Here is a 15,904-nt window from a genome sequence, read left to right on the forward strand (position 1 = left end):
ATTATTATTATTTAAAGTATTAACTTATAATAAGTTAATATATATATATATATATATTGTATATAAACTCCTTTTCATTTTACTATATTTGATGTATAGCTGCTGTATATCTGGCAAAAACTATTTGTTTTTATTTTGTTTTTTATTATTATTATTATTATTTAAACTTATTTGTTAAGCCTTTCGACAAAATAATTATAACTTTTCTTTTATTATTATTATTATTATTTTATTTTGTTTTGTTTCTCTTTATATTATTATAAATACCATTGAAAGAGCAATGAAGCAAATGTTTTGTTTTATTTGTTTGAATTGTTTGGTTATTTTGTTTGGGCAAAGAAGTACAGGAATGTCATGTTTTCTTCGACATTAAAATTTATAATAAAATTTTTAAAAAAATAATAATAATAATTTAAACCAACAACAAAAAAATAAAGAGATGATAAAGGCGTCAATCTATTAAATATGTAGAATAATGATAATAATAATAATAATATAATGAAAAAAAATAAATTAAATTTTTAAAAAATCATATTAACAAAAAAATTATGGCAATTGATATGTATTATTGAAATTATATATATACTATTAAAACTAGTAGTACTATGGTATAAGCAAAATGGTTTTTTTATTAAATACTATATATAAATTTCAATGTATTTAAATATTATATAATGTATGAGTTTTATCAGTTTCAATAATAATAATAATAATAATAAAAATATTTCAATTCAATTCAATTAGATTTTTTTGAGGGTTAGATTAAACGTGTGATAGATATAATAGATAACTACAGTATGTTTTTTATTTTTATTTTAGTATTTTAAACGATAATAATTGCGCCCATCACTGAATTTTCACGATTTAAATATTATGAAAGCAATAAATTGATTTGTGTTTTTAAAATATTTATTAAAAAAAACAAAATGTTTTTTTTTTGAAAATTTTTAAACAGTCAATCCGTCACTAATCCCAATGCAAATTGAATTGAATCGACAAATCATGACTTTTTTTAGTTGCATATTAACTGTACTTTATTTTTGAGCCCATCAACTAATTTATAATTTTTGAAAAAAAATATTTTATAATATTAGTACTATATATACAGTATATACATGTATATACATAACTGCACTATCAGTACAATCAGTCTAATCATGTATTAAATTATTTTGTTAAACAAATATTTTAATAAATTATTATTTTATATATATTTTTTCTTTAATGATTACTTTATTTGTGTAAATATTCGCGCATATATTTAAATAGCAATTTTGTTGTTGATAAACTTAAATCAATTTTATTTCAACAGTTTAGTTAATAGTTTAACATTTTTAAAAAAATTGTTTTGTATATTACATTTTTGTGAGTTAACAAATATAAATCACTTTATACTGTATATATATAATAAACAATTATACTCTATGTAACCTTTATATTAAAATTAATTAACTAAATTAATTTCACATAATGTTATTTGGTGTCTAATATCCAATTACATCCGATACATCAACAAAAAAAAACTATACCAGAAAATCATTACTTGTTTACCCWTCAAAWCAAACAAACAAATAAAAAAACATTTTTATTTAATTTCTATCGATAATTATTTTTATGGATTGAAAAAAAGTTTTAATAGTTGACAACACACACACACACACACACACACACACACACACACACACACACACACACACACACACACACACACACATGTAGTTATATAATATAACATTAATATAAGTTACTGTATATTACTTGTTAGTAATAGTATTGCCATTTTGTGTGTGTGTGTGTGTGTGTAGTGTAGTGGTGGTAGTGTCTGATAACCGGCCGATTGTTGTCTGTATTAAATATTTTATATTTATATAAAAAAAATCTGCCAAACATTTGCCAATTGGTACTAATATTACTGTATTATACTGTATAACGTAAATCACACATCTCTTAACAAATGACAGTTCAGTTCAATTATTTTTTTATCTCTCTCTCTCTCTCTCTCTCTCTCTCTCTTTCTCTCTCTCTCTCTCTCTCTCTCTCATTGATAATGATTTTTAATCAACAATTTTGGTGGTTTTTTTTACTATAAATATTTTCTTTTCATTAATAAAAAACACACAAATCAGTGGTTAGATAACAAACAAACAAAAATCATAAGTAAATCAATATATATGGTATATCCGACGCGTAACTGATTTTAATACTCGTAAAGTAATAAACAATTTCAAAATAAAATATTATTATTATTTTATATTATTTATATACCGTTATTTATATAATAATAATTCATACAATATATATATATATATTAAAAAAATATTTTTGTAGTAATATCTTTATTTCCTATAAATATAAGTTTTGTGTTGCATAACTAATATAAAATTTATATACCGTATATATATATTTATTAAATATTTTAGGTAATAATAATACTACTAATACTAATAATAATGTAGTATTGTTTTAAACATATTTATTAAACAAAAAAGTAGACACAAAATATGATAGATATTTGAAAAACTTATTTGTTAGCACTTTATTATTTCTAAATAAACTATATATGTATTTATTTAAACTTTTTTGTTGTTTGATTATCGATTAGCACTTTATTATTATTTTTGTTTGCATAATCTTTTTTTTGAATAACTTTATAATAGATTTATATTTTAATAATAATAATAATAATATTTATTATTAATATTATGAATGATTGATTTTTTTATTATAAAAAATATCCTCAAATATTCAATATATTATATAAAAAAAATATTAATCCCTATTTAATTTGTTGTTGTTGTTTGACGAAAAAAATATGCAATTGTGTGCAAATGTTTTTCACATGTTTTTTTTTGTTGATTTCACACAAATCAGTCATCAAAAAATTAGTAAATTTATAATTAATATTTATTTTTTTAAAAAATAAATAAAAGTGAGTGATTATAATGAATGCAATGCAATGCAAAACATTTTATTATTATTATTTTTTCCTGTACTGTATATTAACGATACATTTAAATGTATAGTTAAATAATAGTCAATAGTATTTGCCATTGCATTGCGTTTGCGTCAAACCATATGTATTATAATATACAGTATAATAGTATTGTTAATAACAAAACATGTGTTTCACACCAAAACATATATAATATTATAAACAAAAACAATGCGTGACTTTTAATTGAGATTTGAAAACAATAATAATCTAACCATTGATTTGATGGCTTAATCCCAGACACAGACAAACAAACAAACAAACAAAAGATGTGTTTGAATAACAACTACAAGACAAGCGATGACAACAACAACAACAACAACAACAACACATCCGTGATTAAGACAGTTTGCCGGCTATTGACTGATAGGATCGGCAATAGATTTGCGGTGTTTGCCGCCTCCGCCGCCACCGCTGATGATGACAATATCATCAGAGATAATATCATTGCCGACACTGATATTCCCACCACTGATGACAACAACAACAAGAAGTTTATCAACGAGTTTGACAACAATAGCAAAGCGTATACGGATTTTATCGGTTCGCTAACCATTTGGCAGAGTATTAAGTATTTATATCAACGAAAAGTGGACACCAGTGCCGATGATTATCGGCGACAGTTTGTCAAAGATAACGAAACCGGTTACGATAGGATACGACTGATGTGGTCGGAACATTTGGACGGCGAAGACAATCCCGAAATATCATTTATAATGCAATCGGTAGCCTACGGCGCAATGGGCGGCTTTCTCTACGGCGGTCTTGTCAACAACAAGGCTGCCATCTTTGACTTTGTCCGCCGACACAACGACTATGTCTTTCGCGGCCATTTCGAAGGCCAACGTCGTATACGGGACGCGATGTTCATAAATCTTGGCCGACACGGCTGGCGGTGGTGTTGGCGAATGGCCCTGTTTTCTGGTGTACTATCGACACTGACCACAACGGCCATTACCTACCGAAACGATATCTACTATCGCGACTGTTGCGCTTCGGGTGCCCTATTGTGCGCGGCCTGGAAAATGAAATTAGGTTTGAGGGCAATGGCCGTATCCGGTGTACTCGGATCGATCATTGGTGCCCTTTTTGCTTCGGGCGCCAAACTGGCCATCTGGTCGTTCAATACATCGGTTCCCGAGTACCGACACTGGCGTCACGTTCGCTATCAGAATCATTTGGCTGTCCATAACTATAGCGACGGTAACAGTGAATACAAGTGGCGTACAGACAATCAAAAAGATTCGGTTCTTCTCTATCAACCACAACAACAACAACCATCACAACCACCGCAACAACAAACAGGTCAACAGTCAAACACTTGAGTGATAATTAGCTAAAAATTTTGTTTCACTATATAGACAGAGTTAACGAAAAAAAAATGTTAGTTTTTTTCCTGCCGTTAAGTAGGAGACAAATTTTTTTTTAGTTTTTGATAAATTGTTAGGAAATAAAATGATAGATTGAAAAAAACTAATATAAAATTTTTGTGTAAATTTGTTTAAGTTTATTGTGAATACCACTTAACTACTATTACTTCTACTACTACTACTACTATCAGTACAGGTATAAGTGTACGGTAGTTATGTCGGGGGATTTGAATTAATAGGCATTGTTTGGGCTAAAAAATATATATATACTGTATGTATATATACGGTATTAGATATATAATCAAATGATTTTTTTGAAAGCTTAAATCTTTTTCTCACTTTGAATGCTATTATATTTTTTGATTTGAATGCTATTTGAGATTTATTTATTTATTATTAGTATACAATCAAAATGTGTATATATATAAAAAAAATTAGATGAAAGAAAATTGCTTTCCTCTATGTGTTATATAACGAGAAATGGATTTTTTTATATATGTATACATAAAAGGCAAACACAACACAAAAGATTTGATTTTTTTATATTTTATTTTTTAAAAGCTCTCTCTCAAGACATGTCCTGAAATGTAAGTCAAATCAGTCAAAGAAAATAAGTTAAAAGTTTTTTTTAAAAGTAACAAAATAGTAGTAAAATGGCTTTTAAATAGATGTCAAAATATTAAAGTACGCAAACAATTGTAATAATCATACGGTTGTTTTGTTATTGTAATCATAAAGTCATAAATAATATAATATATAGTTTTATATATAAATTTATATACTGTAGTATAATATATAATACATACAAAAGCGTTTAGTGCAAACACACTCCTGGACTCCTGTATTATTTCAAAATGATTCAATTGTTACCGTTTTCCCCACACATTAATGTTTTATCAGGAATGTACAGGAAATTTATATATATTTTTTAAAAATGCTTTTATTATTTTTATATAAAATTTATATATATATAGTTCTTATATAGTATAAAGTTTTATAATTGGATTGAAAAAAATTGTCTTAAATTTCTAAAAATGTTTAGTTATCTAAGTACTTATACAGTATATTGAAATTATTTTGAATACTTGTATAACTTTATATATATAGGTAATTGTTGTAAAAGTTAACTATCATATTAAATAATATTGACTCTCTGAATACTCTCTCTCTCTCTCTCTCTCTCTCTAAATTTTATTACTGATGACCAGTAATTTAGTTTAATAAAAATTTGAATAAGATTATTTTCTATTTATAAATATATTATAATTTTTGGAAAATAATTATAACAAATTACAGTTTAAATAAATCACCAGTCTAAAAATAAATAACAATTTTTATCAAGCAAGTTTTTTATTTATATATATATATAATACATATATACTGTATATAAATCAATATATAAATCAAATAACTACAACAACTCGGGGCAGTAGTAGTTTGCGCGATCATACGGTAAAAGTATATACAGTACTACTTAAGCACAACTATCTTGTAATTGCTTTTATCGGTATTACAGATAAAATATATATATATATAAAAAACTCTGTGTCTCTTATATTAACCTTAACTCACTTCCGAGATATTAGAGAGAGAGAGAGAGAGAGAGAGAGAGAGAGAGAGAGAGAGAGGTAGACAAGGGTTGGCATATCTTTTTGCCAAATTAGTTGTCATATGAGATCTCATGAAATCATTTTCCCAGAACACCATTACTTATATTACATAACAGCACCACTACTACCACTACTACTACTAATACTGAATAAAAATATATTATTGTCTCTCTCTCTCTCTCTCTCTCTCTCTCTCTCTCTCTCTCTCTCTCTCCTGTAAAGTAAAAAAAGTCACTTATAAAAGACAAATATTATATATCTTATATCAAAAACTTACATAAACTTTAAAAAGTTTTTTTTTCTTCGTCGTCGTTGTTGTTGTTATTGTTATTTTATGTTTTGTTTTTTGAATGAAAATAATAATTATTTTAAACAAAACCAAAACATACACATAAAAAAAACTAACGAAAAATTTGCAGTCAGTTCTCAATATTAAATATATTTTATTTTCTTAAAAATATACTGTATTTTAAAAAAAAATTCATTAACAAAACTGTTTTTTAATTACTTTTTATGAGTATATATGTGTGTATTTTAATTTATTTTATTTGTGTTTTTATTATTATTTTTATTTATTATTTAAAAAATTTTATATCCTAACACTGATACTGTGTGGTAGTATATTGTAAACTATATTATCATAAATAATTAAAAACAAATTTTTTTATGACTATTATTATTATTATTATTATTATTATTGCCATCATTATTCTGGTGACTAGACATTGACCGATATTAAAGTACACACAAAATAATAATTAAATAATTAATAAATTATAATATTATATATGCATAATTTTTGTTTGTTTGCATATATAACATACATGAAACTATATTTAGCACTTATTTAAAAATTTGATTCAATAATTATATTTAATAATATAGTAGTAGTGGACTAGTACTGAATACATATGCATTGCACACACAATTGTTTTTATTATTTTTATATTATTATTATTATTCAAAAAATATTATTTACTTATAATTTAATTATAATATCAAAAATAAATGTTGACTAACAAACATAGTTGAATTTTTTAAAACTTTAATATTATTGTTTTTTGTTGTTAATAAGTTTGCTAATCAAACAATTTTTTAAACAAATATATTTTTTATGTATTTTCAATTGCAATGTTAAAGTAAGTTATGTGAATAGCTTTTCATGTTTATTTAAATTATTATTTTTTTTAATTTAAATTAATTAATTAAAATTGTATATTCATGTAGTAGTAGTAGTAATCACAATAAGATTGACTAAATTTGTGTTGTTTTTTATTGAGTGTTATTTTTTTAAAAATATTAATAAGTTTTATAATTTTTATGACGCTTTTAACTCAAACATCGGGGGATACGTAAAAAATATTAGTGTATATTATACATTATATAATTTTTTTGTGGTATTATTATTATTATTATTAATAGTGTGGGAGAATAATGCGGTTATTTTTGATAGATTTTTTGAAATTTACGAAATATAATAAATTGTATATAAATTTTTATATATTTATATAAAAGAGAGGCCAAAGAGTTCCCAACTAATAATAATAATAATAATTTCTTGATTTTCAATGGGAAGTACTGTTACAATAAAAAATAATATCAAAAACTTATTACTGTATTATTAATATTAAATAATAATATTGACTACAATTACTTTGTGAACTACATATTTATATATATATATACAGAATATGTGTTGTTGTTATATTGGTATCTAATATATATACTGTATATCCTGTTATCCAAAAAAATGATATAACTGTTGTGTAAATTATTTAAAATTTAGTGTATTTTTTGCATATCTCAACAACAACAACAACAAAAAAAGAGAGCTATTACTAAAAAGTTATACATATAATAATATATATATAAGTTTTTTATAGCAAAAAAAACAACAACAAAAAAATTAAAATGAATAAATCAATAAACTGGATGTACTGTACTGTTATGTATAACAATAATATGTATATTAATATATCATATTAAATGTAAATCCCTTTTCCCAGAGCCGAAACAAACTAAGTTATAAATATATAACTTATATATATATAGTATATTTGTGGTCGACTATACTTTACCTGTAATTTGATTGCACCTGTGATTGCTATGTGAAGGTTAGGGGGTCATACCATACATATATATATAAATTTATGATAACTCTAGATGTAATTATTATTGAATATAATCAGCACTAATAGCCTCATGAACGGCCACACCCGCCACCACCACCGCCGCCGCTATTTATTATTATTTTCATATACAGGTATTTATATATACTGTATATATATATATATAACCTAACATTTAAAAATTGATTAGCAGATAATAATAATACTAATAAAGAAAAAAAATGCAAATGAATTGACACATTAGATATATTAAAAATCTATTTAATTATCATAATATATAGTATACAATACAATATATTTTTTGTAAGTTAATTGGATTAAACATTAAATAGCCATTCATTTCATAATTAACAATACATGACTTAACAGTTTTTTGTAGAGACTAACTAACATTAATGTGAATCTAATTAAGTATTTAAAACAAAAATAGTATTATTATTATTATTATGATTATTATTAGTACTATTTTTTTAAATGATATGAATTGTATGTATTTATGGCTCATGAAAATTAAATGCCTGTGATATGGGATCAGCTCTTCCGGACTCCGGAGTGTAGGCTGTAGTGGTTAGTATGTGTGTATGTATGTGCTCTGGGAACGGGTGGATTGTATTGTGTGGTTATTATATATATTTTATATTTATATATATATAGTTTTATAGTATTTGTATTACACAATACATTTTTTCTGGATGAGTATAAAAGGTGCAGAGAGGGTATGGGTATTATTATTATTATTATTAAAACATACCTGACCAGTGGATCTGAGTCTTCAATCTAACACTTCAACAGTTTGGTTTTGTCTGTATAGTATGTATGCTTATGTATGTATGTGTATAAGTCAATGTGTGTGTGTGTGTGTGTGTGTGTGTGTRCGGTATATACCCGTATAAATATAAATTATATAACTGTATAATGTATATCATGTATAAGGTATATAATCTCATGTTTTGTTATATTATACAATAATTTTTGGATAAGAGAGAGAGAGAGAGAGGTTTTACGGTGTAAAGCACTGGTCTATACGGTATGAGTTGGTGGGGTATAACTATCTCACACACATTGTTATGTTAGGCTTTCCCATACTCACACATATATAAAGACAAATACACATTAATACTTTACATAATAAATATTATATATCATATATATATATATAATAAATTGTTATCAAGTTTTACGGCACTGACATAAATCTCTTCAAACTAACAAATGAATGAAATTAAGAAAAATGAATAAAAAAAAGAAGAAGAATAATAGGACTAAACAACAACAACAACGACAACAATACAGAAAACTATTTGCAAAACACAAAAACCTTATCATTTAGCAGAAGAATAATAATAATAATGAAGAAGAAGAAGAAGTAACAGATCATTGCATTACCAATAAATATGTGTTCAGTTATACTGTTATAATAATAATACAGTAATAATAATAATGATAATAATGAAACAAATTGTTTGAGTACAGAGAAAAAAACTGGTTGAATATTATGCAAGTTTTTTATGGTTTGGTTAAACACTTGAAGAGAGAGAGAGAGAGAGAGAGAGAGAGAGAGATCTGAAAGATCTATATCTTTTTTTTGGTGGATTTTGTTTTACATAACAAACAAACAAAAATTCCTTCACATTACTGACCTCAACCACCACCACATACTATACCGCACACCTATACACCCACACCTACCTATCCATCAGTCAATATAAGCTTTATATTTGTGGGCCAAATGTATGCCATATATACTCTACTGTATATATATATATATATATATTTAACAGTCAGACATACACACACACACCTAATGAATACAGATATAGATTGATATCTAATGCGATGATATTGTAAAAAAAGTTTAGGTCATTAATTTTATACCCATTGATAATAAAAATAACTGAATATTTTAAGAATAATTTTTTTTTAATTTAAAAAGATTATCTAATGATTAAATGTTATAAATCATTATCATATAACCCAATAGTTTGTTGTTGTTTTATGATTGTCTTATATTTTATACAATGATTTGGTTTGTTTTTTATAACCTTAAGTTTTTTTTGTCTATAAAATCGTCAAAATTCAAGGTACGGGTATATGATGTGTGTGTGTGTGTGTGTGTGTGTGTGTGTGTGTGTGTGTGTCTTATGAATATTGCATAGCACACACACACACACACATCACATACCTGTACAGCACTAGTCGGTCATTAATCGATTGTGTGATTATCACAACAAAATTACATATATAATCAAAAAAAGTCATACATTAGCTGTTAATCCCTAACACAACAACAAACATAACCCTTCATTTAGATGCCATACACAACACACACACACACACATAGCTGTCATTTAAATGCGATGTAAATGACTGAATGAATCAATGCATGCATCGGTTGACCGATTGTTTGGCATTTTGTTTTGGTTATGTATTTGGAGAGAGAGAGAGAGAGAGAGAGAGAGAGAGAGAGAGAGAGAGAGAGGAGTGAAAAGTTGAGTAAAGTAACAAAAAATACTACCGAAACATCAGATTTATTTTTTTAGTTATTTATTTTATTTTATTTTTTTCTACAGAGAAATGGGATCTAACAAAATTATAGTCAATGATAGCACAGTCAGTCAGTCAAAGAGAGAGAGAGAGAGAGAGAGAGAGAGAGAGAGAGAGAGAGAGCTCAGTCTGTTTGTTAAGATAGTTAACGCCACTCTCTTAAGAGAGTTAGTTAGCAATACTGTCAGTAGTAGTAGTCATGAAACTGGTTTAACTCGTAGTAGTCTTCATCATCTCTACAGTGTATAAGATATCTCGCCCGAGAAAAAAAGGGTACCACCACTTGGTTTGTGAAATAACAGGCCTAAACACACACACACAAAGAGATAGATAAGCACCGTTATGTCAAGGACTCGGACTTATACAATAGAGTTCAGATATACTACAGGTATATAAATACAGTATATATATATATATATAATTTACATATCTATCTGTAACTGTATCTGTACTCTCCTATTGCCACTTAATTCACACATATATTGTAATTTTTTATTTGACGACCAAACCTACCGATCCCCTTATTATTATTATTATTATTAAATGCAGGTTTACTTACCAATGCAATAGGTCTGGCAATAATCATAGTTCTAACTGAACTGTATTTTTATCAACAAAAAATTCATTACATAATAGATTGGTTGTTATGATATATATAACATATAGAAATATATATATAGTATATCAATATATAAATTTTTTTATACCGGTATATAAAGAGGAAATGATATATATATATATTTGTGGGCAAATAATCACAGAAAACTACTACATAATACTGTACAGTATATAAGCATATATAAAATACATATCAAATCAAAAAATGTATAATACAGTGTATAAGCAGCACTTATTATTATTATTATTGGAGCACCGGTAGGTAACAACAAAACTTTTAACTTTACATTTTGTATATTATAAAAAAAATAATACTAGAAAATTATAGTGAATTGATAAGAGAAAAAAATGTTTCCATATTTTTCCAATAAAATTATAGTTTTTAGTAACAAAAAATATTATCCAAAAAAATTTTTTGGTGACTTTTTCTTCCGTATAAATAATGCTTTTGTATGTATTTTTGACATTCAATTGATCACAAAATCAGTCAAATTTTTTTGTTGTTGATCAAAACCCCCTCCCAATTAAAATACCATAAATTTTTTTCAATACATACATAACAATTGCATAAAAAATACATAAACTGTATATAAATTTATATAATATCTGTCAATAACTAAGACACACTAAATAGCATAAAAATATTTTTGTGTTACAAATAAAGTATATAAATCACTAAAAAAAATTTTTTAGAAAAAAGAAACCACATTTTATTAGAAATATTATTCATAAAAAATAAAACAAAAAGTTTATCATTTTTTTGTTTTATTAATTAATTAATTAATTAAAACTTCCACATGAAAAAAGTACATTCAAATTACAATAATAATATTAATAATACGGTAGTAATAAAATAAGTGAAAACTTTTTTTTAAAAAAAAGTCTAATAGGGTTTCCAATATCTAGGAAGTGTCCATCGCTTCGGTAGTGTGTCGGACAATAGTCTCCTCCACTTCCAATGGAATCGATTTAGTTGTCAATACAGCAGTTGTTCCTCTTTTGAAATTATATTTTGCTTGTCTGGTGACACCAAACCAAAGAGAGAGAAAAATTATACACAAAAATAATTATATCAATCAATCAAATTCAGAGTCATTTGAATACGTGATTATCACATAATAGATTTTTGAGAAAAAGAGAGATATATAGAGGGGTCACAAACCGTTGCCCCTTTTTATTAGCCTCTTCATAGGTGCGCAAGTATTGGACACCAGCTTTGGTGATAACGCACAGATCGATATTAGAACCGGAGCCCAAATCGTTGAATATGCCGGCGGCTATGGCGTCTCTGACCAACTTTTTGGCCTCTTCAAGCTAATCACATAATAAATAAAAAAAACAATAGTTTATTAATTACCGACAAAATTATTAAAACCCAACAAATACATACATTCATATCGGGTTTCCAGCCGGACTCGAACACAGCCATTGCGGCCAAAGAGCCGGAACCCATAGTCACATAGGGTAGGCTATCGGTCGAGCCGTGCGGATGAATGCAAAACAATTTCGGTCCGTTATTGTCGACACCTCCCAGTACCAGAGCTGCACCGACATGTCCCTGATATCTGATCAACAAAAAAAAAACAATATATATATATTAATAATCAATGACCAATTATCTTGTTAGATATAAACAACAACAACAACGTCGACAACAACAATAAAACCAGTTTTGAAATTGAAATCAGGCATAAAAATTGCTTAAGGAATGTATGATTTTATTTATTTTTTTATTTGTTTGATGAATGAATGGATAATATAACGAGCCTTTCGGTCAATAATTGTGTTGAGTCTGTCTGTATGTCTGTTAGACCCCTTTTTACATAACATATACCTCTCTCTCTCTCTCATTATTTCACACACACTTGAATAGGTAAACCCCTGACTGACCCTTAAGTTTTGACATTCAAATAAAATAGTTATTTTATATTTTCTGTTTTTTAAAGTCTCTTTTGATAACAGAATTATTATTGTTTTTAATCAAAACAATCGTTTTCTATTCATAAGGGCTTTCAAAATAATGTTATGTTTAAAGTTATGTTTTGTTGTATTTCCTTAATCTTGATATATAAAAAAAATCAAAAAAAAACTAAACTATTCATAAAAATTATTATATATATATATTTAAAGTCTATCCCATAAATAAATGTACATAAAAATTATACTATAAATATGCTTTCAAATACAAATCAAATGTCTTTTTAAAACACTGACCTAACCTTCAAATCAGTTTTTAGATATATATATAGAGAGAGAGAGACTATTATAATAGAGTATATTATATTTAGATAAATAAAAATTATAATTTTTCTTTTTATATAGTTTTTGAATTAAACAGAAAATTGATTCAATGAAATAATACTAATACTAATGATAACCAAAAAAAATCTCACACCACTTAAATCAAATGTTGAGAAAAAAATCATTATATAATAATAATAATCACATTTGATATTCAAATTCAAAAACAATTTTCATATTACTATTTAAGTGATGCTGTTTTGTAATAAAACACAATTTAGATTATATTTTTGTTTGAAATTATATACACATTTTAAAAAAAGATAAGAAACAAATTTATATACAGTAAAAAAACATAAATTAATGATATCATTGCTCGAGTTTTTATTTTATTTCATTTTAAAAGGTAGTGATCGTTGAAATTAGTTTTAACGTTATTTGATTGTAAAGTAAAATATATTTATTTTTTTAAATCACATCAAATTTGCATTTGTATTGAGATTTTTGTTTGTAGATAGCATTTCCCATATATTTATTATTATAACACAATCATCGCTATCTTAATATAGGTTATACTTTTAATATAAGTAAGTTTAATATAATAAAACATATAAAGATAATAAATTGTTTTATAAATTACCGGTAAGTTTTTTTAAAGCAATTAGTACCCCCGACTATTAGTTAAGTAAGTTATAAGTATATTATGATATAAAATGTCTAAAATAGACAAATTATAGTATCAAAAGTTATATATATAATATATAAATATGTATATAAATGAATCATTTATAATGATTTATACCTAAAAAAAAGTTAATGCAAATTTAGTTAATATTTTTCACTATCAAACTAATAAACAACAACACCAACAACAAAAAGTACCGGTAATTGAAAAAAAATTACAACATTTACTAACATAATCTAAAAATATGTTTTTTAAATAATATAAAAGTCAAATATAAATTGCCGGTAGTTTTTAAAAATAATATTATCATACAGTATAACCTCTATTTTAGCTTTTTTTAAAATAATTTCCGGTAATGTAATTTTTAATTAAAAAATTTCAACAACAACAACAAAAAATAATAGACAATCGGTATAATAGCTCAAACACTTATTATTATAATTATTTATACCTAAAAAAAATTGATGCAAATTTTAGGTAATATTTTTTTATTAGATATAATTATAGCCCACACGGAGATAATTGATGAAAGAGAGAGAGAGAGAGAGAGAGAAAGAAAGAGAGAGAAAGAGGTAAACATAGGCCACCTTTTAGTGACCACCTCTAAGAAGACATCACTTATTACTGTATAAACTATTAGGAAAAATCCAACTCTTTTGGGATCAATTAAACAAAAAAACGATAACCATATATGATATGTCTTTAAGCAACAATTGTCTGTAATATGTCTTAGTCTATGTTCACCACCGATGATGAATAATATCAGTAATTATGGATTAACAGTATACATATATATATCGGTTAAATACCTGAACAGATACTGTTTGAGTAGCTGATTGGCGGCCACTACGGGCACCACTTTGCCAGTGTTCAGACGATGCAGTTCCAGTTGCGACGATATCATATTGGTCACAAAAAACGTGTCGGCAGCTGTACCGGCACCGCAACAGTACATATTCGGTGCCAAATAGTGTATCTTTTTGCAGTTCTTGTCGGCCACAATCGTATCGGCAGTGGCCCGAGTGTCGGCACCCAATATTACGCCGTCTTTCCAGATAATGCCGGCAATTGTTGTACCAGTTTTGGTCGCCTTCGGCATCTGATAGCCTTTTGCTGTTAAAAACTGGTTACTGTTTGTGGAAAAAAGTGGACATCAATTAGTGGATCAAATTAGTTGGTCATCAAAAAAACAAAACAAACAAACCGTTGATAGTTTTCGTAGGAGAAGCCGCCGACGGGCAACTCAGGACATATACCGGCAACCGATGTTGACATATTGTTGTTGTTGACCACTACTGACCGATTAATTACCGATTTAATTGTTTTTTTTTTTAATCAAAACTATTGTCTCAAACAAACCGATTGACAAAACAATTATCAAATAATAAGTGATTGTAATTCACAAATGATTCAGCATTTCATAGACAGACACAAGTCGTTCACATAAATAATGTTTAAAAAAATACAGTATTAAATGAAAACTATATTTTCAAACATTCATATATTGGTTATTGAAATGACAGAAAAAAAACTTTTTGTTTGTTAACAATTAATTTAATGCTATTATTATGCTAACTGTCCATCAAATTGTCTCATACACTACCCCAAACCCCAACCCCACCCTCCCGGCCTAACTAACTAAACAAAAACAATTACATTGAAATATAATGCAAAAAAAATTTAAAAAATTCAATTAAACTTTTAGTAGAGTATAA

At 26.1% G+C, this 15,904-nt stretch overlaps 2 protein-coding genes across 2 annotated transcripts; one reads left to right on the forward strand and one right to left on the reverse strand.

Annotated features, from left to right (window-relative positions):
- Positions 1–3,156: 3,156 nt before the first annotated feature.
- LOC128955063 (RPII140-upstream gene protein-like) lies at positions 3,157–4,605 on the forward strand. Its single transcript, XM_054300699.1, has one exon. The coding sequence runs from the start codon at positions 3,262–3,264 to the stop codon at positions 4,315–4,317; it is 1,056 nt and encodes a 351-aa protein (XP_054156674.1). The 5' UTR covers positions 3,157–3,261; the 3' UTR covers positions 4,318–4,605.
- A 7,443-nt stretch (positions 4,606–12,048) lies between these two features.
- Positions 12,049–15,652, reverse strand: LOC128955064 (proteasome subunit beta type-7-like). The gene is made up of 5 exons (XM_054300700.1): positions 15,394–15,652; positions 14,999–15,319; positions 12,654–12,828; positions 12,426–12,577; positions 12,049–12,283 (listed from the first exon to the last, which is right to left on the reverse strand). Exons 1-5 carry the CDS (start codon positions 15,462–15,464, stop codon positions 12,166–12,168), a joined length of 837 nt encoding a protein of 278 aa, XP_054156675.1. The 5' UTR covers positions 15,465–15,652; the 3' UTR covers positions 12,049–12,165.
- Between the last annotated feature and the right edge of the window lie 252 nt (positions 15,653–15,904).

The sequence above is a fragment of the Oppia nitens genome, unplaced genomic scaffold (genome assembly GCF_028296485.1).
Source record: "Oppia nitens isolate AA-2021 unplaced genomic scaffold, nextdenovo-longstitch-racon4-pilon3 scaffold2_pilon_pilon_pilon, whole genome shotgun sequence".
Taxonomy (NCBI): domain Eukaryota; kingdom Metazoa; phylum Arthropoda; class Arachnida; order Sarcoptiformes; family Oppiidae; genus Oppia; species Oppia nitens.